This window comes from Pangasianodon hypophthalmus, chromosome 13, assembly GCF_027358585.1.
Source record: "Pangasianodon hypophthalmus isolate fPanHyp1 chromosome 13, fPanHyp1.pri, whole genome shotgun sequence".
NCBI lineage: Eukaryota > Metazoa > Chordata > Actinopteri > Siluriformes > Pangasiidae > Pangasianodon > Pangasianodon hypophthalmus.
The window spans coordinates 3,485,868-3,509,295 of record NC_069722.1 but is presented as its reverse complement, the minus strand read 5'-3'; the positions used below and the strand labels follow the sequence as shown (position 1 = coordinate 3,509,295).

General features: G+C 37.7%; 3 protein-coding genes across 7 annotated transcripts in view; 1 reads left to right on the top strand and 2 right to left on the bottom strand.

The window, feature by feature from the left end:
- Nucleotides 1-557: 557 nt before the first annotated feature.
- si:dkeyp-72e1.6 (transmembrane protein 238-like) lies at nt 558-4,073 on the bottom strand. The gene is made up of 2 exons (XM_026916222.3): nt 3,373-4,073; nt 558-930 (listed from the first exon to the last, which is right to left on the bottom strand). Exon 1 carries the CDS (start codon nt 3,870-3,872, stop codon nt 3,393-3,395), a length of 480 nt encoding a protein of 159 aa, XP_026772023.1. The 5' UTR covers nt 3,873-4,073; the 3' UTR covers nt 558-930; nt 3,373-3,392.
- A 442-nt stretch (nt 4,074-4,515) lies between these two features.
- On the bottom strand, nt 4,516-13,615 carry mpv17l (MPV17 mitochondrial membrane protein like). The gene is made up of 4 exons (XM_026917067.3): nt 13,116-13,615; nt 8,758-8,828; nt 8,525-8,554; nt 4,516-7,582 (listed from the first exon to the last, which is right to left on the bottom strand). The coding sequence occupies exons 1-4, from the start codon at nt 13,402-13,404 to the stop codon at nt 7,397-7,399; spliced, it is 576 nt and encodes a 191-aa protein (XP_026772868.1). The 5' UTR covers nt 13,405-13,615; the 3' UTR covers nt 4,516-7,396.
- Nucleotides 13,616-16,608: 2,993 nt separating this feature from the next.
- The window catches only part of pdxdc1 (pyridoxal-dependent decarboxylase domain containing 1), a 30,272-nt gene continuing 23,452 nt past the window's right edge, over nt 16,609-23,428 (top strand). For 3 of the 5 annotated variants that reach the window (XM_026916849.3, XM_026916845.3, XM_026916847.3), the window contains exons 1-4: nt 16,610-16,816; nt 20,654-20,724; nt 22,319-22,387; nt 22,562-22,636. In XM_026916849.3, coding sequence (XP_026772650.2) covers nt 20,654-20,724; nt 22,319-22,387; nt 22,562-22,636 — 215 coding nt within the window. In that variant the 5' untranslated portion in view covers nt 16,610-16,816. Of the gene's footprint in view, nt 16,817-20,653; nt 20,725-22,318; nt 22,388-22,561; nt 22,637-23,428 lie in introns of all 5 variants that reach the window. The other 2 variants (XM_026916846.3, XM_026916848.3) reach the window with 2 other exon arrangements.

Sequence of the window (23,428 nt, the reverse complement as noted above, 5' to 3'; positions counted from 1 at the left end):
AAATCGTTCAGGGTGGAGTTTTCCTTTAAACTTTAGCCTTTAAAGGTTTAACCAGTTGAATATGATTATAGACACCTCAGTGAGCATTCAAATAACAGAGCATTATCACTGTTTATACACTTGTAATAAATAACCAGGCATCTTAGTGTGTTTGTGTGTGTGTGTGTGTGTGTGTGTGTGTGTCTTCATTTATTCTTGCTATTATGTCCTACACTCAATTTGTATATCTTTCAAAACATATGAATGTCTCCTATATAACCAGGATCAGTGCGCTACTCCTCAGGCTCAAGGTCAAAGGTCATTTTGCTTAGTCATCACTATGAATTAAACCATTAAACAGTTAAACAGAGATGAAAACACCCAGATAACCGAACCTCACACACTTCCTCTCACATGATCTGCATCTTTCTGTAAATGCAGCGTCCCGAGCAAACACAGATAAGAGGAAGTCAGACACTCCTCACTGTCCAAAGGTGCCATTTTATAGAGAACAGAATGGAGGCGGAAGTTAAAAACAACACGAGGAACTGTCCATGAATCAGCCTGCAACAACACGGTTACAAAAATACAGCTGTTTATTCTTCAGTCTGCTTTCTAAGACCACGACAGTGTGTTTGAAGACATCAGTCACACACACACATTCATGATTAACATTATAATGCCCAAGAAAGACAAACGGTCCCTGCTGTGAAACAGGGAGACCTGAACAATGGCGTGGGAACTGGCAGTGACTAAATCAGAGCAGAACATTAGACAAAAATATTATAATCGTAATAATAAAAAAAATCTCAGAGACTTTAATACAATAATTACTAATCAGTAATACAAGTTTACACATCATCTGTAAACAAATTAACAAAATAAACTGAACAGAAAATGTACAGTAGCTGTGACTTCAGGTCCATTTTGAATTTTTTCCTCTTCAGGTCGCTGTGGAGTGAAAAGAAATGCAAAACATTTTAATGACAGCGTCCACACACACATCTATTCATACAGAATACACACTACACTCCAGGTTCCTTTTGTGTGAATAATGTGTTTCCAGGAACGAGCCGGAGGTTAAGTAAGAAAGTAGGAAAGGTGAAGTGCTGCTGCAGGGGTGTTTCACTGCGTGTCAAACAAAACAGGTGTGTGTGTGTGTGTGTGTAATAGGTTTAGTGTGTGGTTTAATAGTGTTAACGATTAACAGAATGATAAGCAGCTCTTACTTTTCTGGACACTTTACTTCCTTGCAAAAAAACCACGTCTATTATACGGCAACAAAGCCGCAGTGACTCGACGCGGATAAAGAGGAAAGAAATTGCTTTTGAATGGAATCCCACAAGTTCACGACTGAATCCACACCACTGCGTTCATTCATTTATATAGTGACAATTAAAAAACAATTTAATTGGTATTAAAGCACCTCTTATAGTCTTAATGAACACATTGCAGTTGTATTAATTATGTATTAATTTATGCCTATAGTATTCAAGTAGAGATAATCTAAAATCAAAACTGAGGTTTATTTTTTTTCCCCGAAAAAAAAAAAATCATCTTACTTTATTTCCCTGGTCACTGGAAAAGATCAAAATCTGTTTTTCCCACCTAAAGTCCTTCTTATAATTTGGAGACAGTAAGTCATAGTTTTGAGAAACGCTCTTTTTTTGAAAGCTTGGTCACTAATTCAGTCTTTTCAGTGAGCAAACAGGCTTCTTTAGATTCAAACTTGTCCTTCAGTCATCCAACAGCTCCCTAAACTATCGCATATTCATTTTTTTTGTTCACTTGAAGGATGTAATATTAGCTATTAATATTAATAATATTAGCTTTTCCACATACAGTTCTGTGCAAAAGTCTTATTCACATGCAAAGAAATGCTGTAGCACAAAGATGCCTTCAAAAATAATGAAATTAAATGTTTCTACATAAAGAAATACTATAAAGAGCAGTAAACAGTAATAAATGAAACAAAGTCAATATTTGGTGTGACGATCCTTCGCTTTAAAAAAAATTAGCACTCTTGGGTACAATGTGTGCAGTTTTATAAGGAAATGAGCTGTAAGTGTTACTGAGCATCTTGCAGAAGCAGCCACAGTTCTTCTGGAGACTTTGACTGTCGACTCGCTTCTTATTTCTGCAGCGAAACCCAGCAGCCTTCATTCTGTTTTTATCTGAAAAGTGTCTCTTATATAATCTGCTGCTTTCTTTACTGACATACAAACATTTTTCCGTAACGTTTAATTTTGTGCTGGAAAACTAATGTTTGGAATCTAAAATGTTTTGTACTGAATCAATAATGTAGAAGTCAGAAAATACAAATCTAACAAAGTTTGTATAAAAAATTACTATTCTATTCTCTTCTACTATTCTAAAAATTACTATTCTATATGTATTATATATGTACTACATGTACTATAAAAAAAAAGACTTCTGCACAGTACTGTATAAACCTGAAAACAAATCGGGACCTTGATCAAGCTCAGCTTATTAATATCTGCATGAATGATAGTAACTGATAAAGTGCCATTTAAACTCATTTTAACAACATTTATAGCGGAAAGTTGTTCAGTTTAGGTTTGTCAATATTTAGTCCGGCTCAAAGTTCAGCAGAACTTTCACGAGGTTAAAACAGGTCGTTTTTCGAGCTGAACAGGAAATTATACTGAAACGATGTGCTCATAAAACAGCACAAATGTCCTGCAAGCACTTATTACAGTCTAACAGGCCTATATCAAGCTGATGAGTGGTGTGTTAACGAGCTAACGCTTCGACTGAGGCGTATATCAGAGCAGGGTATCCGTACGAGTTCCTCCTTCAGATTCAGCATGTGATTTATTATAGAGAGGAGTCCGTATTAACTAGATATAATAACCTGTAATAACTCGATACTTTGTCTGCGTGGGTTTCTGTCAGGGTTCCCTGGTTTTCCTCCAAAAACCTGCCCGTAGACGGATCGACTAGTTTAAATTGTTCCTACGTTGAGGACGGGTGTGTTATATCCCAGCCAGGGTCGCACCCTGTTTTCCCGCGACAGGCTCCAGATCCACCGTGACCTTGACCCGGATAAACGAATAATTCTGCTGTAGGAATAAAGGCGTGTGAATTTTCCACATATCCTCAACTTCCACTAAATCGAGTAGAGAGAAAGTATATAATGACTAATTTGTAAATATTTTGCTGATTTTCCTGAACGCATCTAGAGGTTGTGCGTTAAATCAGGACGATCGACAAACTGTTTTGGACTTTAATATGTTTAAAAGTCGTTAAATTTATTTTCGGTGTATGTTTGGGAATGGGTGGGATTGTTACGACTTACCTGTTACCTGTTAATTCAGGTGTGCTGTGATTATTTATTATATAGTAATAATTATATAATGTAATGATAATAACCTGTGATGAGAAAAACAGGCTCATATGGGTGAAGTTTCTGTAGCCACAGCGGCTGAAACAGTGCTCAGTTGTTGTTGTTGTTGCTGTTGTTGTTGTTGTGGAGGGGTCATGGACAGGTTGACTGCTACAGTCCCCCGGCCGCCATGTTGGCTCCGTGAGGTCTGAGCCGACATGGCGGTTCCGTTTCTCCTCACCGAGTTCCTGACTCGGCTCGAAAACCTTCTCAGGACGCCGACGAGGCCTTTTTCTTTCTTCTTCAGCAGGCCCACGTCGTCCTCGAGCTCCTCCGGAGGCACCTCGATGTTCCCCGTGTACCAGAAAACCCACCAAATCAGGCTGAGGAAGATGACGATGGCGCCCGCGTAGATGAGAAAGTCGTAGAAGAAGATGTCGGCGAAAACTCCAACCAGAAGCACGACGAGGCCGCACGCGTCAAACGCCACAGCCAGCCAGAAGGCGCACGAGCACCGGCCCAAACCGCCCACAACCGGCTCCTCCATCAGGACGACCCCCAGAAATATACAAATAAACCAATAAAACACACTCTGGGTCGTTTTTTTCTGTTTTTAAACACTCATTAACTCAAATGAAAGAGTTATCACAACATAAACACATGTATCCTGAGGTAAACATGTGAAACCAGCCGTGTCCCCGCAGGTAAAGGTGATCCAGGTGAGTGACACCGTTACCTGTAAACGGTAAGTGGGCGGGGCCACACCTCCAGAACCAGGAAGTAACAGAAAGGAAGTGCCTTAAATGAAAAGGGTGCAAACTTAAATACATTAGACGCTTTTGTTTTTTTGTTTGTTTGTTTGTCTAATTGATTCAAATTTTTCCTCTTTCCTTCATTTCTACTTTTCTTTTCTTTACCTTTCATCTGTGCTTTTTTTTTCTTACACCTTCTCCATATCCTTGTGTCCTTTTTATACTTCAATATATTTCCTTTATTTTTGTTTTACTTTAATGTCTATATTAAAGTATTAAAACTTTTGTTTTACTTTAATGTTTTTTATGTCTCCTGATTGTACTATTATTGTCATTAATCACTCAAAAAAGATACATTTTTTTAGTATTTTTTTATTAAAACCTCACAAATTAATCAACAGGTATAAAGACTCCTTTTTACAGAGCCAGCAGGTGGGGCTCTACACCTGAATAACCGGAAATGGTTCAGTCTAAATGTCTGGATTAATTAATCTATTAATTATACATAATTAACACAGATTATAAATGTACCATACATTAACATTAATCATGAATTGGCAAGTCAATCATAAATAAATTATTTTATCATACATGCTCAGATATATACATGTTAAATGCACATATTAAATGTTATATGTTTATTGTAATATATTTATTGATGATTTATTTAACCATTTAGTCATGTAACATGGAAAATTTGAATCCATTATTTAAAAAGACCATTAAAAATATATGATATAAAAAAGAGATTTTTGGAATCACTACGTTCATAATAACAAATATTTAAGCCCAGTGAAGTGTATGAAAAATTGAATTCGTGCATTTAATCCCCAAAACGAACATGTTAAAAACTGCAATGCAGTACAATGTCTATTACGTCAACCTTTTAAACGGATACATAAAAAGTGCATGTAGATAAATATACAGTCTGATTAATAAATAATATTTATTTTGTTTATCATCATCATGTTCTCTGACTCACATAAACCATATTTGAGTCTTGGACCTACAGCAGTGAGGGGGGCGGGGCCACACCTTGAGGAACAGGTAAAATACACATGGAAATTGTAAAGGTTTCTATCTTAACATGAGTTAACTAAAGAAATTCTTTAGAAAGATAACATATCTTTAAAAGTAATAGGTTATCTAAAGAAATTCATTTCTGTCCTTTATGTCTTCCTCATGCATGAGCTGAATGCGGTACCGGATCTTTATCACACTGCTGTTTGTGTAAAAGAAACAGAATTTTTTTTAACTTTTTTCGCAAAAGTTAAAACTCATCAGTGGACGTTCAAGGTCGGAGGAACAAACTGTGCTGCCCAACATCAAGCCCAAAGCCTTTACACCATCTGTCATGAGCAGATTATGACCTTAGTTTATGACGTCTCATTTAGGAAGTGTTTTTAAACTGTCAGATAATCACCCTCACTTTCAGGAACCACTTTATTCTGCTCAGGGTGATGGAGGATCTGGAGGCAGGTCCACATTATAAAGTTGAACTGGTCCAAATAATATTTTGCCTAAATGTAGCATGATTTTTTTCCCCAGAGATGTGTGAACACAAATTCTGATCTTTTTAAAATAAGAAATGAATAACGAATGAATAATGAATATTCACCTTTACCAAAAATCTCTGTCTCCTGCCTCACTCCTGAGACACTGAACTATTCATCAGCTCATTTACACACTCTCACACTCATAAACTGGATCTGTTAGAGCACGACAACACTGAAATCTTCAAATCATCACGTTTAGAAAAGCTTCAGAGTAATGAGAATGGCCAGTTAGCCCATTCACCCGTCTCTCTGAAACAAGGCAGGTTTAGAACTAATATCTTGCAGTGTATGACATTTGGTCTTAATGAATAAATCAAGGCCGTGTCCTAAATGCTAGTGTCTGTAGTGTTTGAGTAAACTTCAAAGGATGTTCACACAGTGTGTCAAAAAAGATACCATAACTCTAGGCTCTTTGTTACAAATAATTTTGCAAACCATATGATTTATTTCATTAGACAATCATCTGAATGTTACGATTGTAAACCAAATCACTGCTCAAAGCCGGCGGACACTCGCATGACGTTATGGGGAATACACACGATCCCTGAGCCACCAAAAACAACAGCATATAAATAAACAAAACGAAACACTGACCATGAAAAAGTCTTGTTAGAATGAATTCTGTGTTCTAGCATTGGGAAGAAAGTGCTTAGATAAAAAAGAATTACATAACAACATCATTAAGAACTTAAATGATCTTAAAAATTGCAGAATAATAATAGAATAATATAGAAGAAGTGACTGAAATAATAATAATAATAACAACAATAATAATAATTACTTTATTATTATTATTATTATTATTATTATAACACGTTTTGTTATTATATAATTAATTAAGTGTGATGTGTCACCACCTTGAAGTTGATTATTTTCCTATAACAGCACGTCCTCAAGTGTTTTATTCCACTTATACCAAAACAAATTGCCAACACTAACAATTTTTATATAAGAATGACAAATTGCACTTTTTAAATCTGTTCCTAGTTTATATGTTGTTGTTGTTGTTGTGGAACATCCATAAAAAAATTAATTAATCTGCAAAATTAAAAAAAAAAAAACATAAAGTTACAACTTTACCTCTAACTGTTACAAAGCACCGACACTGGAGACTCCTTCCATAAAGGTTAAATAAACATCTCCTTACAGAAAACCTCACATCATATCAACAACTACACGTTTTTAAAAATATGTTTATGTGGAGCCTCTGGCTAAGATGTTACTATAGAAACGATAATGTGTTAAAGTGATTTGGAGCTGCACTACTGTCAGAGCTGCTGTTATAGAAAATTAATCAACACCTTCTGAAGAATCAGATTTGAGAATTTAACAGTGCTGCAGTATAAAATAAAATAATAATATAACAATCGCAAAAAAAAAAACCACAGTGTTTAGCAGAGAGCTGATTGTGCTTCATGTGAGGTCGTGTTATGCTAGCTAGCTAAACAACATGAGAACAATATCTAGAGATTGAAAAACAACAATATGAATGCTATTTAGTGCAGTACATAAATAATTAGCCTTGTGAAAGGCACGAAAATGTAGTGCTGATCTCACAATATTGTGTGTGTATCATTTAACTGATTATCAGCACATACTTGGACATACGAGGTATCCGGATTGAGTGGAAAAATATTTCAAGTAACACATACACATGACATTACACGCATATAAATAAATAAGGGCTTGTGCAGCGTGTCTGTACACCTCTGTAGTGTGAGAGAAGGCACCAGGGTCGCTGTTCCTGTGTGCCTTCACGTTCATCACTTCTCCTCATTAGTGCTGCGGCTCATGATCCGTTTCTCGGAGGTGGTAAACCAGTCGAGAGCCGTGGCCATGGTGCCGTCGCCACTCTGCTGCGAGAAACACAAGAACGCGGCCCACAGGAACGCCGAGCAGCCCATGAACACGGTGCGCAGGTACAGCGGCATCAACACAAAGTTCAGGAACTGAGCAAATAAAACCAGAAACCGTGAAGTTCCATTAAACAACGATATGAATTAATATTTTAAAATGAAAATTATGAAATAATGAAACTAAAGTCAGTCAGAAAATGGATTCAAACAGTTATGGTTTGTCACAGGCGTGTTGATTGATATTAGTACAGTCCATCAAAAGTTCAACCTCGGTCAATTTTTTAACAGATGATAAAGCTTAACTGTTGGTTCGTGTTGAAATGAACGGTAGTGATGCGTTTTTAATCTTCTGAGAATTTATTATCAACTACAAAACAAAGAATTATGTTTGTGTCTTTAGTCTGTAGATTCTCAAAGTCTTTTTTCTATCAGGTTTGAGGTGAATTGGCAATATACTCACATCATCTATTCTGATATTCATTCATTCATTCATTTCAGTAAATATCCTCTTGGTAAAAATGTTACTTGTAGGATTTCTTTATTTATTTTATAATGTCTCACCTAACAGGAGCCTGAATGCTAAACGAATAAGTAGTGACTGTCACGTCCGCCCTGATTCTGTCCCTGTTGACCCAGCATAATCTAACTCTTTATAGTCTACACCCTGTCCTATTTTGCCTGTCACTCTCTCCTAATATGGGCATAGTTTCCTGTTGCTCTTACCCTTGTGTAATAGCTATCTTCAGCAACCTCAGTCATCGTCTATAATTATCATCATTGCATTAACCCTAATGAATACTGCATCTAATACTACTGCTTAGCACAAAATAAAGAAGTTTCCTAGTGAGCTAGATAATATTAGCTAAAGTATTTTATTGTGTAGTTAGCACCAGTAATCAGTGTGTTCAGGAGCTGAACGTAGAGGAACAACACTGTTGACTAAATAAAAGAAGCAGAGGGTGTGTTCAGTTTATGGATCTACAGAGAGAGAGAGAGAGAGAGAGAGAGAGAGAGAGGAACACACACACAACATACCTGCATGAAGGGCCAGTACATGAGTCCTGTCTGAAATTCAGAAAAGACAAAATCTACATAAATTCCTGTAAGATAAGGAAATACAATACAGAAATATCCCATGCAAGAGTGAGTGTTATGTAAAGTTACACGACAAATGCGTCACGGATTTTCACATATCTTTATTTTTTATGTCACCTACTGTATCTCATCTATTTTTTCATTAGGATTAAGTGCTGATTTTTATGTCCTACCTTATATGTGTTGAAGAATTTTTCCCTCCAGTCCTCAAATACATCCTCTTTGCCCTCCAACACACTCACTCCTGTGGAAAAAAAAAGAGTGGTCATTCTTCATCCTTCATCTGAGGAAGCAGGGAAAGGATGCGAGGAAAAGAAATAAGAACAGGAAGAATCTAGGACAAACATATTGTCCAAATGAGAAGAATTTGTCCAATGAAGCGTCACTTGAAAGTGTACAGCTGTGGGACTTGAATGCGATTTCGGATTCGAGTTCAGGCTTGAGACGTTGTATTGACTTGGACTTGTCTTGGAATTATTTGCATTTATACTTGGACTCGTCTCAGTCTTGGGCATTGGTGTTGGTCTTGACCGAGAGTTATAGAAGAAAATATTGCTACTGTTAATTTTTCTTTTCACATAGACAAAGAACATAAATCCTTCTTCCAGAAAACAGCCTAATCATTTGCACAAATGAATCCAACTAGCTGAAGTAAAAGCTTGGTCTCAAAAAGTATTTGGTGGTTTTCAGTCTCGATCTTGACTTGGTCTTGCTTTCATTTGGACTCGATCTTGACTTAAGATTCAGTCTTGTCTCGATCTCGGCTCTTGGACTTGACAATGTGGTCTTGACTACATCGTTACTAAAGTGACGTCTCTTATTGACGAGGATGATGGACAAAGCACAATGAATCTACATTTACACAACATCATGTGATTACACACAGAATAAACATCATTTAATATTGTCGCAGCTGTACATAACCACTTAAATATTGTTTGAATACATGTTTTAGTCTAAACAAGATTCTACCATGATTTCTCATTTACACATTTTGTTAAGTTTTGCACATTTAATTAACCTTTAACCAAGATTTTTTATCCATAATTTCTAATTTAACGAATTAATTTTATAACTGTATCGTTTATTGCGAGACGGAGCACACCGTATGGATTATATCAAGATCTCCACATAGGAAATGTTCATCTAGAAGCTTTTTATCTCCTTATATCTTGATTCCTCTGAGTGCAGTTTAGGAATTGGTATGTCAATACGTAACACAAAGAAGGAGTCTGATCGACTTTTGGGTCACGGGATGAAGGACGTGTGCTCAAGGAAACATCAGTTAGAGTCTTGGGAAGCACCTTTAGCTCTACTGGCAGTGGAAGACAAAATCAGAGCAATAGTACCAGGAAAGCTGCTGGAATATTGAGTTGTGATTTTGCCTCCCACTTCCTATTACTTTTGTGTTGGAAAAGCAAAGAATGTTTCCAGATTAGGCACTGGTTCTGCGTAGGTGGAAAAAGTGCTAAATGTGGAACTGAACACAGGATAGCCTTTTGAGTTTCAGGGTAAACAGAGTCATAAACAAACTCATATTGATAGAATAAATAAAGACTTTCTGCCCTTTAAAATAGAGAGGCACTTGAAAATATAAGGAAATAACAAGGGAAAAAGAATTTTTAAATAATTGTCAAATAAGGAAACAATTCAAACCATTAGAGAAATAATAGTTACATAGAAAGGTGTACTAATAACGATTCTGAGAATGGTTTAAGCTACGGTGTAGGTGATATGACATAATCATAATCATTTCCTGTGCAGTTTGTGGTAAAGCTTGAGGATGTACTCTACTATAATGACTGGACGATGCTATTTGGAAGAGGAAGCCCTCGTAACACTTAATTTATAAAAGTTATCATTCCATGTTACATCCTACAGCAGTATGTAGAGATTCTTTCTCTTACCAGAGGTACTAAACCGTACATGTCACCGTACAAGCACCGTCAGTACGGTGGTATACTCAAGGATACACATCCTTTCTATCTGAAAGCATGTACAAGCACTTAATTTGACCCTGTTTTAGCTTTGAAGCGTTTAGATGTTGCTACACCGGTGACACTGACAGCATTGTGAAGGCTCGCTGGGTTTGAATGACCTTCCTGTGTGGGTGTGAAAGACTAATCCATGATTATAGGTTTACTCTCCTGCACCACCTCTAAGGAGCCGAGCGAAAAAAACACAAACAAAGCAGCCCAACAAGAAAGCACATTCAAGAAGTATTTAAACATTATTTCCTTTTTTTTTTTTCAGATTTACGAATTTACGAGTGGTTCTCAGATAACACAATAGACTTATTACTATAGAGTTTCTATAGACTCCAAATGCTAGGGCAGGTATTGTTAGGGTTCTAACGCCTACTGTTTCTTTAATTAGCACAGCAAGTCACTATTAAAGGTATAGTTCAACTGAAACTGAAATGTATAGATATATGACTGTATACATATATATATCCAACAATTTTTTTTTTTTTTTGCTCTAGACCTGCGGCTAACCAAGTTGGCCACCACGACTATCTTTAGCTCCGTTGTAAGGTGTCAGAAACCACATCAGCAGGTCTGTGTGAGAAGTCCACAAAATGATCGAGGCAGTTTACGAGCAATGCTACACTGGTGTCTATTAACTTTACTTGCTTGTAGCTTGTGTGCAAAATTAAATAAGAAAACATCAGACACTGAACATAACTTAGAGTAACAAGGTGCTCCTTTAATCAGATGTTGAATTTTGTGTATGCTACACTCTCAGAAATAAAGGTACCAAACTGTGTTTCCTTGTTGCTGGTGTGGTACCAGCAAGGGTACATCTTTTGTAGCTTTGGGATGTATCTTTATACCGTTCGAATTAATTTAAGGTACATTATTGGATCTTAAGGACCACTGATGTATCTTTAAAACATTACTTTATAAGCTAATTAAAGGTACACCACTTCTACATTGACAGGTACATTCTCAGAAATAAAGGTACTACTATAACTGTGTTTTTCCTTGTATACGGGGTGGAAACATTAAGCGACATTGTTTGTAAAATTAATATGTGTCTCTTTAAGTAGTTCTCAGAGTAAAGCTTCAAAGGTACAGTAGTGGTCCCTCAAGTCCAATTGTGTACCTTATATTAATTTTAAAGGAACTCTACATTCTCATTTCCAGGTGAATGATACCAAAGGTACAAAAGTTGTACCCTTGATGGTACCACACCAGCAACACGGTAAAGTACAGTTTTGGGAGGGTAAAAAAGCCAGCTTTAGACACCAAACATAATTTGTTTGATCATATACATTTGGGGCAACATCTGGGATACTGTGTACATTTAGTTTTTACCTGAACTGTAACCTACCTACATAAACGGACCTTAAGGACCACTGATGTACCTATTACTCTAAAATCGAATTAAAGTTACACCACATGGACATATTTTTCCCAGGTAAAACATAGAAAAGTACAGTTTGGTACCATTATTTCTGAGTGCACCTTTAATTGGCTTTAACGTAAAGCTTTAATGGGGCATCAATAGTCTATTTATGTGCCTTAAATTATTTTTAAATGTATAAAAATACAAACTAGAGGTGTACACTTGATGGTACACTTGATGGTACCACGGCAGCAGCACGTTAAAATGTACAGTTTGAAACCCTTAGCTTTAAAATAAAGATTTAAATGTACAGCTGTGGACTTTAAACTCAATTACTGTACGTGGCTTAAAGTATTTTGTAAAGCTATAAAGATACAAACTTAAGGTACTAAAGTTATACCATTGATGGTACCACGTCATAAATAAGGAAATGTACAGTTTGGCGTTTTTTTCTCACAGTGTAAAGAAGCAAACTTCAGACACCAAACAGAACTTGCTTGATCAAATATATCTGGGGTATACATGTAGTTTTTGACAGAATTGTCCCTTTAATCAGATACTACACTTCGGGGAAGCTACACTCTCAGAAATAAAGGCACCAAACTGTACTTTTCCTTATCGCTGCTGTGTTACCATCAAAGGGTCCATCTTTAGTACCTTTAGAACGTATCTTCATACATGTGAATTATATAATTGGACCTTAAGGACCACTTTACTCTAAAAGCTAATTACACCACTTGCACCTTCCCAGCTAAAATATGCAAAGTATTAAAGATGTAGCTTTGATGGTACCACCCACCATAGCAACAAGGAAAAGTATCTTAATTTCTCTGATTGTAGCTTTAATTAGCTTTAAATTAAAGTTTTAAAGGTACAGTAGATCAGTGACCTTTAAGGGCCAATTAGTGTATGTGCCTTAAATGAATTTTAAAGGTATAAAGATAGAAAATAAAGGTACTAAAGATGCAGCATTGGTGGAACCAGCAAGCACAGGGCAGAGTATAGTTAGGTACCTTTATTCCTGAGAATGCATGCTGTGTAATATGTTTAGTGGACTGAGATTTACTGCAGTAATAGGATTCAGACAACGTCACAGGTGCAACAAGTTTTAAAGTCGGGTTATTTATTTATTTATTTATTTATTTTGTCATGCACCTGAAAGTTCCGGTTGTACCAGACTGACCTGTGTAGAAGACGCTGGTGGCTAAGGGCGAGGAGAAGCTCTGATCCAGAGCTAACTTGGTGAGCACCATGCCCAGGGACCTTCCCGGGAACCGGCGCTCCAGCGCGCGCAGCCAAAAGTAGTTCCAGTTGCCATGGAAACAGAACGCCACGAGCGCCACGTTCCTGGTGCGCTTCCAGTCCAGCTCGCCGCCGTGCCTGTGCGTCACGCGCTGATGGAGCAGATCCCCGCCGGCGAACAGACAGCCGTACAGAGACACGTTGGTCAGCCACGGAAACACCTTCCTCATCTTCTTAAAATTAGAGTTAGAGTTAGAGTTTTATTCGCGCGAGCTGGGTAAGTGTGGCAGGATTTGACCTCTGCTGAACAAGTCAAGCGCGTGAGTGAGCGACTTAATGAAGCCCGTGTGGGTGTGTCTGAAACCGAGGATAACCTCCTGTCATCCTGCTGTGGTTGCCAGGCTGGATTAAAACTGTGTGCATCATAAACATGGGTTAAAGAGCCACTCACCTGCTCACTTGCTCACACACAGGCACTTTATAACACACCTGCTCACTCATATCCCATCAGCAGCTCAGTGCATAACATGCATCATGCAGGATCAACACTTTCAGGTAATGTTCGGGTGGAATGGGGAAAAACATCTCAGTGATCCAAGCGACTTTGATTCACTGAGTGGTTCACTGAGTATTTCAGAAATGGCTGTGATTTTACATAGTTTACCCAGAACGGTGCAAAAAACTTCCACTGAGCATCAATTCTTCACGCTGAGACGCCTCGCTGACGAGCGAGGTCAGAGGCCAGACTTATTTAAGGTGACGCAAAGGCTACAGTAATTCAAACTCTCATAACCGCTCTTTACAACCGCGGTGAGCAGAAAAGCATCTCAGAATGCGTAACGTTGCAGGCGGATGACCTACAACAGCAGAAGAGCACAGGGTTCGGGTTCCACTCCTGTCAGCCAAGAACACGGATCTGAGGATTGCAGGAGGAAATCATTTTTCAGATGTGACTTATTGAACATGAGTAATTTGTTTTTTCACACGTGAGCAGGGGCTGGCATGGTGGTGTAGTGGCTGGTGTTGCCACCTCACATCTTCTGGGTCCCAGGTTTGATCCTGAGCTTGCGTTGAGTTCTCTGTCTGTCCTCAGAGTTCGCACCTGAGGATGTGATTGTATGTGTGATGGACTTGTATCACATCCAGGGTGTTCCTGCTTCTCACCCAGATCTTCAGTGACCCTGACCAGGATAAAGCACCAGCTGAAGATGAATGGATGAACATATGAAGCTCTTATATTTCATAAAGCAGTAAGACTCTCTGCAGGGGCGGATTTAGTGATTTAGGGGCCCTAGGCTAAATATAAGAATGGGGCCCTATTAGATTGCACACAGTTCCCTCGATATTCCATCACAGCATGAGGCAGGGTTGGGGGAAGGGGCTTGCATTGGCTCTGCTGAAATAACAATGGCATGAATCATTTCACGTATTCATTTAACATCAATATTTAAATTTCCAGCATGCATTATTTATATTTAAATATATATATATTATCATATATTATTTATATATATATATAATTTGCATTTTTAGGGGCTCTTGGGTTCTGGGGTCCCTACCTTTGTCTAGTGCTAGGTCCGTACCTGACTCTCTGTAACGTGGAGCTCTGGCACCTTGACCAGTCTTTACACTGACAATAGTCTAACATACACAAAACTGTATTATTTTAAAACTCTGTGCTTCTTATTAAATTCAGCTTGTTGTAGTGTTCTGGATTTTATTCAATTTTGCACTCCATTTTTCTTTATATATATATATATATATATATATATATATATATATATATATATATATATATATATATATATATATATATAGTATTTCCTGGGTCTGACACACTGTATTGGTCAGACGCTGCCATTTTTTTTTCTTAATAAGTGTGACGCATGCAAAATTCAGCCAGGTGGAGTACAGGAGGCACCTGACAGATGACATTTTATGTAAACATAAGCCTGGGACGTGTCTTAATATCTTCCCGTATATAATAAGAGCCTGGCCAGGCATCCTTTTTTCTCTTTCAGACACAACCCTATATACTTCCCACTTAAAGCCTCTACTGGTGTTACAGCTTAATTCATTTGACTCGATTAATTTCAGTGTGTGACATCACTAATTCCCAGCTGTATGTATTTATAGGCTATGAAAATGATTCTGTAGGCACATCATATTAACTCAGTTCCTTTAAACCAGAGATGCGGCGTGAAGCTGGAACTCCAGATGATTAAGGATCTCTTTAGCAATTAATCTAAGAGCTTCCGGATCAGCCATCAGCACTTTTCTTCAGCAGCTAATCTGCAGAGCGTGGAGTGATTCACAAATGAATCCTTCCTGAGAAATGAGTCAATTCTCACATGAACAAATCCTGGCTGTTACATTCACTGGGCCTGATTTATCAGTTTTGCAGTAAAGTTGGCTGTAAATATTTTCATACATCACACTAAACTAAAAATTCCTGCCATTTATCCGTAGAACTATGCACAATATGCACTTTCCATACATGTTAATAATGCATTTTTTAAAAAAATCCATGAAATAATAACACTTGGGGAAAAAAAGGTGTCTGAAGGTCACAATAAAACAAAACAAAACACGTTCTGAGTAAAAGTTATTGTTCTGATATGCAAATTAGCACACATTTAATCATCAGGTGACCTAATTTACATATTACAATATACATTTAAATAAGTCATAAAAATTTTGCATTGTTGTTTCATTTCAATTGCTAGCTCTTATTGCGATATGAGTAAAGGTAAAATCATTTTCAGGGTGTGACACCTGGCCTAAAGACATAAAAAAAAAACCATTAAGTGTGTTATCATAATAAAACAAAACAAAAGAGTATTAACTGTTTTGAAATTTGTTTTTGTGATATGCAAATTTGCACATATTTAATCAATTCAAATCAAGTCAAGTTAATAACCAATGGCCTAATTTGCATATCATGAAACATAACAAAATATGCAAATTAATCTTTAATTTTTAATAAATATATATTTAAGCATTTGGTGAACTAATTTGCATATTATAATACATTTAAATTAGAATTCTGCAACCAAAATATTGCATTGGTATCATTCCAACGGTCAGCTTTTATTGTGATATTGTGAGTAAATATGAATATATAAGTAAATATGAAAGTATATGAATAATTTACATATTATGAAAGAATAAAAGAGCATTCTGAGGAGCATTAGTGCATATTTAATACTCGGTGAACTATTTTGCACATTACAGCCTCATACATTTTAGAAAGAAATTTGTAATCTGAAACTTTTGTGTTGATATATCACTAGCTTTTATTCTGATATGAGTGAAAAAAAAAACTTTTAGCTTTTTGAAAATTCTGAAGACTTTAAAAAAATTGCTTATGTGTACATTTGTGACGGGCGCGCGCCTCGGGGGCGTGTCCCTGACGCGCTGACGTCAGCGCTGCCAGCACACCAGGAAGTGGGGTTAAAAATTTCTCTACACAAATTAGCACAGAGAGAAAGAGAGAGAGAGAGAGAGAGGAAACGCGGAATAGTTTGGACTTTTTAACATTTATTTTACGTTATTAGTTTTCTACCGAGACTCCACGGAAGGAAGCGGAGACTCCTTACTTTATCATTCTGCACGTTTCTGAGGAAGGTCTGATTCTGAAAGGTAATGAAATGAATGCAGAAGAGCTTGACTTTCCCTTCAATAACATGACTTACAGGGTCCGGTTCATTAGATTAGACTGGATTAGCATGCAGGTGGCTAAGGAAGAGACCCACACACACACACACAGACACACACACACACACAGACACAGACACAGAGAGAGACAGAGAGAGAGAGAGAGAGAGAGAGAGAGAGAGCTGCTGTAATTCTGTAATGTGATATCAGTCTCAGCTGCAGGTTTATGGAGTATCAGGAGTGATGAGGAAGGGGGGAGGAAGGGGGGGAGGAAGAGGGGGGCGATATAATCATATGATGCAGGTATCGTGATGAGTGACGTCACTGTAGGCCTTTCTAACAACATCGCAGTTATTGTCGGTATTTGTAGATACAATGATAAAGCAATAGATCTAGGCTGTAAGAATATGCCATAAGGTGTCAGTACACCCTGCTGAAAAATCCAGCTTGGTCTGAGCAGCTACCAGCTGCCAAAACGCAGGCCAAGCTAGTCAAACTGGTAGTCTGAGCTAGTCAAACTGGTAGTCTGAGCTAGTCAAACTTTACCAACTTGTAATGGCACAGTGGGTAGCCTCACAGCTCCAGAGTCCTGATCCTGTTCCTCATCTCGGTTACTGTCTGTGCTGAGGTTCTACACATGTTCTCCACTTGTCTCCACATGTGGGTTCCTCTGGGTTCCTCTGGGTTCCTTGCAGAAACATGCCGGCTTGGTTTGAGGGGTGGACTGGCGAAGTAGGCGTGCACGGTGTCCTGCGATGGACTGACGTCCCATCCAACGTGTATTCCCGCATCACGCTTATTGTTTCTCGGGATAGGCTTCGGCTTCACCGCGACCCTGACCAGGATAAAGCGCTTACTGAAACTGAGTGAATGTGTAATGATCATGAAACACGCATTGCTCAGTGTATTCATGTAATAAGTATTTACCAGCTGATAAAGATGGTCTACCATTTTGACCAGCTTGAACAGTGTTTTGGCTCACCAAGCTGGATTTTTCAGTCTTCTATCAATGCAGCCACAAGTAGTGATCTCCGGGGTCCAAGCACCCCTTACAAATATTGCCCAAAGTATCCAGTTCATGCCCAATACAACAAAACAATAAATAGACCACAGATGAACCTACTGATCAAGTATGGCAGTGGTGGCGCAGGTGGGAGATGGATATGCCAGCTGAAAGCTGATTGGCTAATGGTGGCCGTGTTTGTTCAGTTATCCAGAAATACAATTGCAAATTAGCACCACAATGTATGATCCATTATTGTGTGGTGCATTAATTCATTAATTCATTTTGAAATGAAAAAAAGATCTTCATACAAATGAGATGTTCAAAAGGTTTTTGCTTTAAAATGTGATGTATTTAAATATCACAAAAGGTCTTATAATTCATAATTCGAGATTCATTTTGGGGCTAAAAATAATGAATGCTCTTGAATGACCTGAATGTGTATTAGTGACGACTGGCTAGCATGAAGAGGGTAGATGCAGCTCAGTGTTAGTGCTGCTAATATGGATCACTACATGCTTTAAAAAAAAAAAAATAGCAAGAGGATGATGGTAAAGGAGGACGACATGGCGGCTAAAGAAATCAGCAGGATTTTCCACGTGTTGCAATTTAGGAATATTTTAATCATCCAAAATGTAATTCTGCACCTACTGATCTGATTTTTATTATAGCTTTTATGAAAACAGAATAAGGCTCCAGAGTACACGTCTTAACCAGAGAATCTTGTTCTTCCAGGTTATATGGGTTTACGCTGAAATGTACTGCAGTGTTGTTGGGTTTTTTGTTTTTTTGTTTCATATTTGGATTCATGAATATTTGATTTCTAGACTTTTTGTGCTGAAACTAGTACAAACAATTAAAAGTAGGTCAATACGTATTTAATTTTAAATGATTTTCATTAAAAAAATCTATTTTAGTGTGTGCCATGAAAAACAAAAATAAAACTGTTCTTCTTGTTTTCCTATTTTCATTTCAAACCGATAAACGAATGAACGCAATGTACAGTACACAGATCAAATTTCAGGTAAGTCAGGCTTGCGTATCCTGTGAAATAGTTATTTGAATTTAACCCCGCCCCTTTGCCCTACATACGCCATTCAAGTTTTGTGCGAATTCATGCAACCAATGCTGAGTTACAGCTGTCTGAATAAACCAAACTCCACCCTGCTAAGATCGATCGGCATGTGGCGGCCATGAGGTTCAGACTCCTGGGTATATTTTGACCTTTGGTGCTTGGACCCCTAATGTTGCATATCATGTACCCTGTTGTGATTAAGCCGATAAAACCAAACGGAAAAGTCTGACTTATTTCAGACCTTTTGCGCTGAGAAATCACACAGACTCGCACACTTTTTCATAGAACGGAAACTCTTCTGTTGCGCTCTCTGTGACCGATGTTCTTTTGTTGCTCTGACAAACATCTGTGAAGAAGATCCTGGTTGATGGTGTTTGTTCACTGGCCTTTACACAGCCACTCCTATACTCTAAATTATAGTTTGCTTTCTGGTGTAACCACTTTTTTTTTTTTTTTTTTTTTTTGTAGGCCAGGCTTGTGCAGCATAGCTTGTGTCAGGTGAAGAGGTGTCATTTTAATTATTTTACTTTGCACATGGCTAATATATTTTGGAAATAACACATTGCTGTTGAATTCTGATTGGTCAGAAGGTGTCCATTAATTTTCTATAACAGCAGCTCTGACAGTAGTGCAGCTTCAAATCACAGGTTTATATTAATCGTTAATCGTTTCTATGGTAACAGCTCATTCACTGGGGTTTGTATTGCATATGCTCTATTTTAACACGTATGGCAAACAGACAGACGTATGTTATCATTGATGTGGTGAGGTTTTCTGTAAGGAGATGTTTATTTAACATTTATGGAAGGAGTCTCCAGTGTCAGTGCTTCATATCAGTCAGAGGTAAATCTGTAACTTTAAGTTTTCAGGACAGAGGAGATTACGCTTCGTGGTTTCATAATGAGCTGTGTATATATATTTTTTTGCCTTATTAACTAAAAAAGAGAGAAAAAACTCATTTTGTGGGCGTTCCACTTCATTAAATGTAACTATAACCAGATAAAAAGTATGATGTGTTATTCTTTAATTAATAATTGCTGTGCTGTTAATAATCAACTTCGGGATGGTAACAGTAACTCCGCCTCATCACTCCGCTGACATCACTGTTGCAGGCTTGTTGCTGTGTGCATGTGTGTATGTGTGTGTGTGCGTGTGTGTGTGTGTGAACACGAGTAATCGTTACTGAGTCAGTTGTAGGGTGTTCTAGTGTGTGGATGTTCTGCAGAACCCACTGCATGTCTGAATATTAATATTTTTATTTCTGTCATTCCCATTATGGCATCTGGCTAACAGCTGGGTTCGGAAGTTGGTGGTGGGAGACGGGGCAAAAAGGTTCCTTTGTCCCAAAAGCTGTTCTGTACCATAAACGCAAGCAGTTAAGGGCGAAAGTTTGTACACCCATAGGATGTCTGTGTGTTCAGTTTCACAGCTGTTCCTTCGTTATGATGAACAAGAAAAATAATCAAATAATGTACGCTGTGATATTTATAATAATAAAAAAGAGAATTTTGCATCCTTCTGAATGCGTGTGTAAATAAATATGCTCGAATACCTTTGCCTTTGGTTTGCCTTTAACCCACCTACTCCACCTACTTCATATCCTTTGAACAGCTTTTAGATCTTCTCAGATATTGTATAGAAAATTGACTTTTATCATGAGCAAATATGTATTTCAAGCATCAAACATCTCGTACTAATCAGATGATTATAGCCGAACTAATTATAGCTAACTGTGTGATTTCAGATGGACCCGACGCTCGCTGAAATGGGGAATCACCTCTCTGACGCCATGAAGATTTTGGAGAGTGGCCAGCTGTAAGATTATTTTTTATCTCTCTGTGCAGAAGTTAATCGTTCTTTTAAAATAAAATTATAGTATCGGATAACTAAGCTAACATCAGCTAGCTACCCCATGGCGAAAGACTGAATTGAAGTTACGTAATCAGAACCATTCAAATCCTAATTAACAGCAAACTTCGTATAATGTTAATGTTAGCTACCACATCAACAGCGACCTAACAGGTACGGGACTACGTAATTTTTTGAAGTGAATTAGCCAGGTCAAAATAATGAAAAATGAATTCCAGGAAAGCTAGAACAAGCTCCAAAAACACTATAATAATACAAAACAACTATATCTATATACAAAAAAATTTGGAAATTTTAGTCATTTTTTTTAGATTTTTAGCAGGTTGGTTTGGTTTTATTTTTCAAAACATTATTTTTCGGAATTATACAAAATCTTTTTGACTTTGGAGTTAAGAGTGGGCAATATGACAAAAATATCATATCACAATTCTCAAAGGCATTTTTACGTTACACAATATGTTTCCCAATATATAGTTTTGCTAACAAACTGCCATCCATACTGTATTATCACATTAATATTATTATTGCATTAATATTATTATTAGTGCATGCTACTGACAAATGTTTTTTTTATTAATAACCTAATTTATAATAAATTTATTTTTATGTCTTATAAATAAGTTTTTTTTAATAAAAACTAAATAAATAATGCAACTCTTTAAAAGAGAAAGAAAAACTTTAAATTTTACAGTTTTATAGATTAAATACAATGTTTTAACATCAGCTCCTTCCAGTCAGTGTGTAATCAGTAGAACTTTCTGGAAAGCCAAGTTCTAAGTCTATAAACATGCAAAATGTAGCTCATAATGATTTATAAGCACGATCAAGGGTGACTTTTTTCCATGTAACTTGATTTGTTATGTAAAGCCAGCTATTCAAACACGTCAAAGCTTATTATGTTTACACACTGCACCTGTCCGGAAACAATGTCGCTAAATTGGCGGTCAGTTTCCATCCTTTCACAGATAATAAATTACTCTATCTCTATTTTTGGCTCACAGGAGAATTATCTGGCTGCGCTGTGCACTTGCTGATTTCAGATTGAGATTTTTCTCAGCCACGTAATACACCGAGGCCATGGCTTAAAAAATGTTAAAAGTTATCTGTACTAGTAAAAATCGCCTATTGCACCTTTAAAGAAAAAAGCTACAATGATCCACGATATTTCAGAAAAGCACATTGTGACAAAATTTATCACAAGATCGATATCGTACCATCATATCACCCATATCTGGAGGTAATTACTGGAAAAGAAATATCACGAACCACTGGCTTCATTATCATTAAAGACCAAATGTGTAAGAAAGTATTAAAATAGTCATTTACTTTCTTTGAATATGCAATTCTGAGACGTCTCCATGCCCTCTTGCCCTGCCAGACAGCGAGCCGGCTTGCTAACGTCCCGTAAAGCACATTAACATGCGTATATTTTATTATCATTACAGTATTAGGAGTTAAAAAAATGACAATACAAAATCCTGTTTTTTTTGTTTAACCTTGGATAAAAGCTGTTTCTGTGTGATGTGTTTGTGTTTTGCAGAGAGACGGCGCAGGACGCAGAGAGACGGCGACTCAGCTGGAGAGACATTCCAGGACCTTTACAGGGAGAGTAAGTCCTCCTGAGCCACCAATGCTTAAGCGTCAGTCTTCAGCGTTCGTTCTGTCCGTTAATGTTGATGATGCACGTTCATGTCCGTTCTCTCGTGGGATAAATGGCTGCAGTTTGGTCACAGGTCGTTGGGTTTGTCCTTGCTCGGTCTGATTTTCTCCTGTCTCGTTTTAGCGGACAGAATTTTGTGACCATACTGCAGCTCGTTCAGAACCTCATGCATGATGACGAGGACAAGCAGGGACACCGGTAAGCTTCTGCGTCCTTCAGCAGTGACGTAAAAGATGATGCATTAATGCATTAAACAAGCACACACACACTCTATCTGTGCTACTGCTTCATACACACACACACTCTATCTGTGTCTCTGCTTCATACACACACACACAGACACACACACACACACACACACACACTCTATCTGTGCTACTGCTTCATACACACACACACTCTATCTGTGCTACTGCTTCATACACACACACACACACACTCTATCTGTGTCTCTGCTTCATACACACACACACACACACACACACACACACTCTATCTGTGTTACTGCTTCATACACACACACACACACACACACACACACACTCTATCTGTGCTACTGCTTCATACACACACACACTCTATCTGTGTCTCTGCTTCATACACACACACACACACACACTATCTGTGCTACTGCTTCATACACACACACTCTATCTGTGTCTCTGCTTCATACACACACACACACACACACACACACACACACACACTCTATCTGTGTTACTGCTTCATACACACACACACACACACACACACACACACACACACACACTCTATCTGTGTTACTGCTTCATACACACACACACACACACAAACACACTCTATCTGTGTCTCTGCTTCATACACACACACACACACACACACACACTATCTGTGCTACTGCTTCATACACACACACTCTATCTGTATCTCTGCTTCATACACACACACTCTATCTGTGCTACTGCTTCATATACACACACACACACTCTATCTGTGTCTCTGCTCCATACA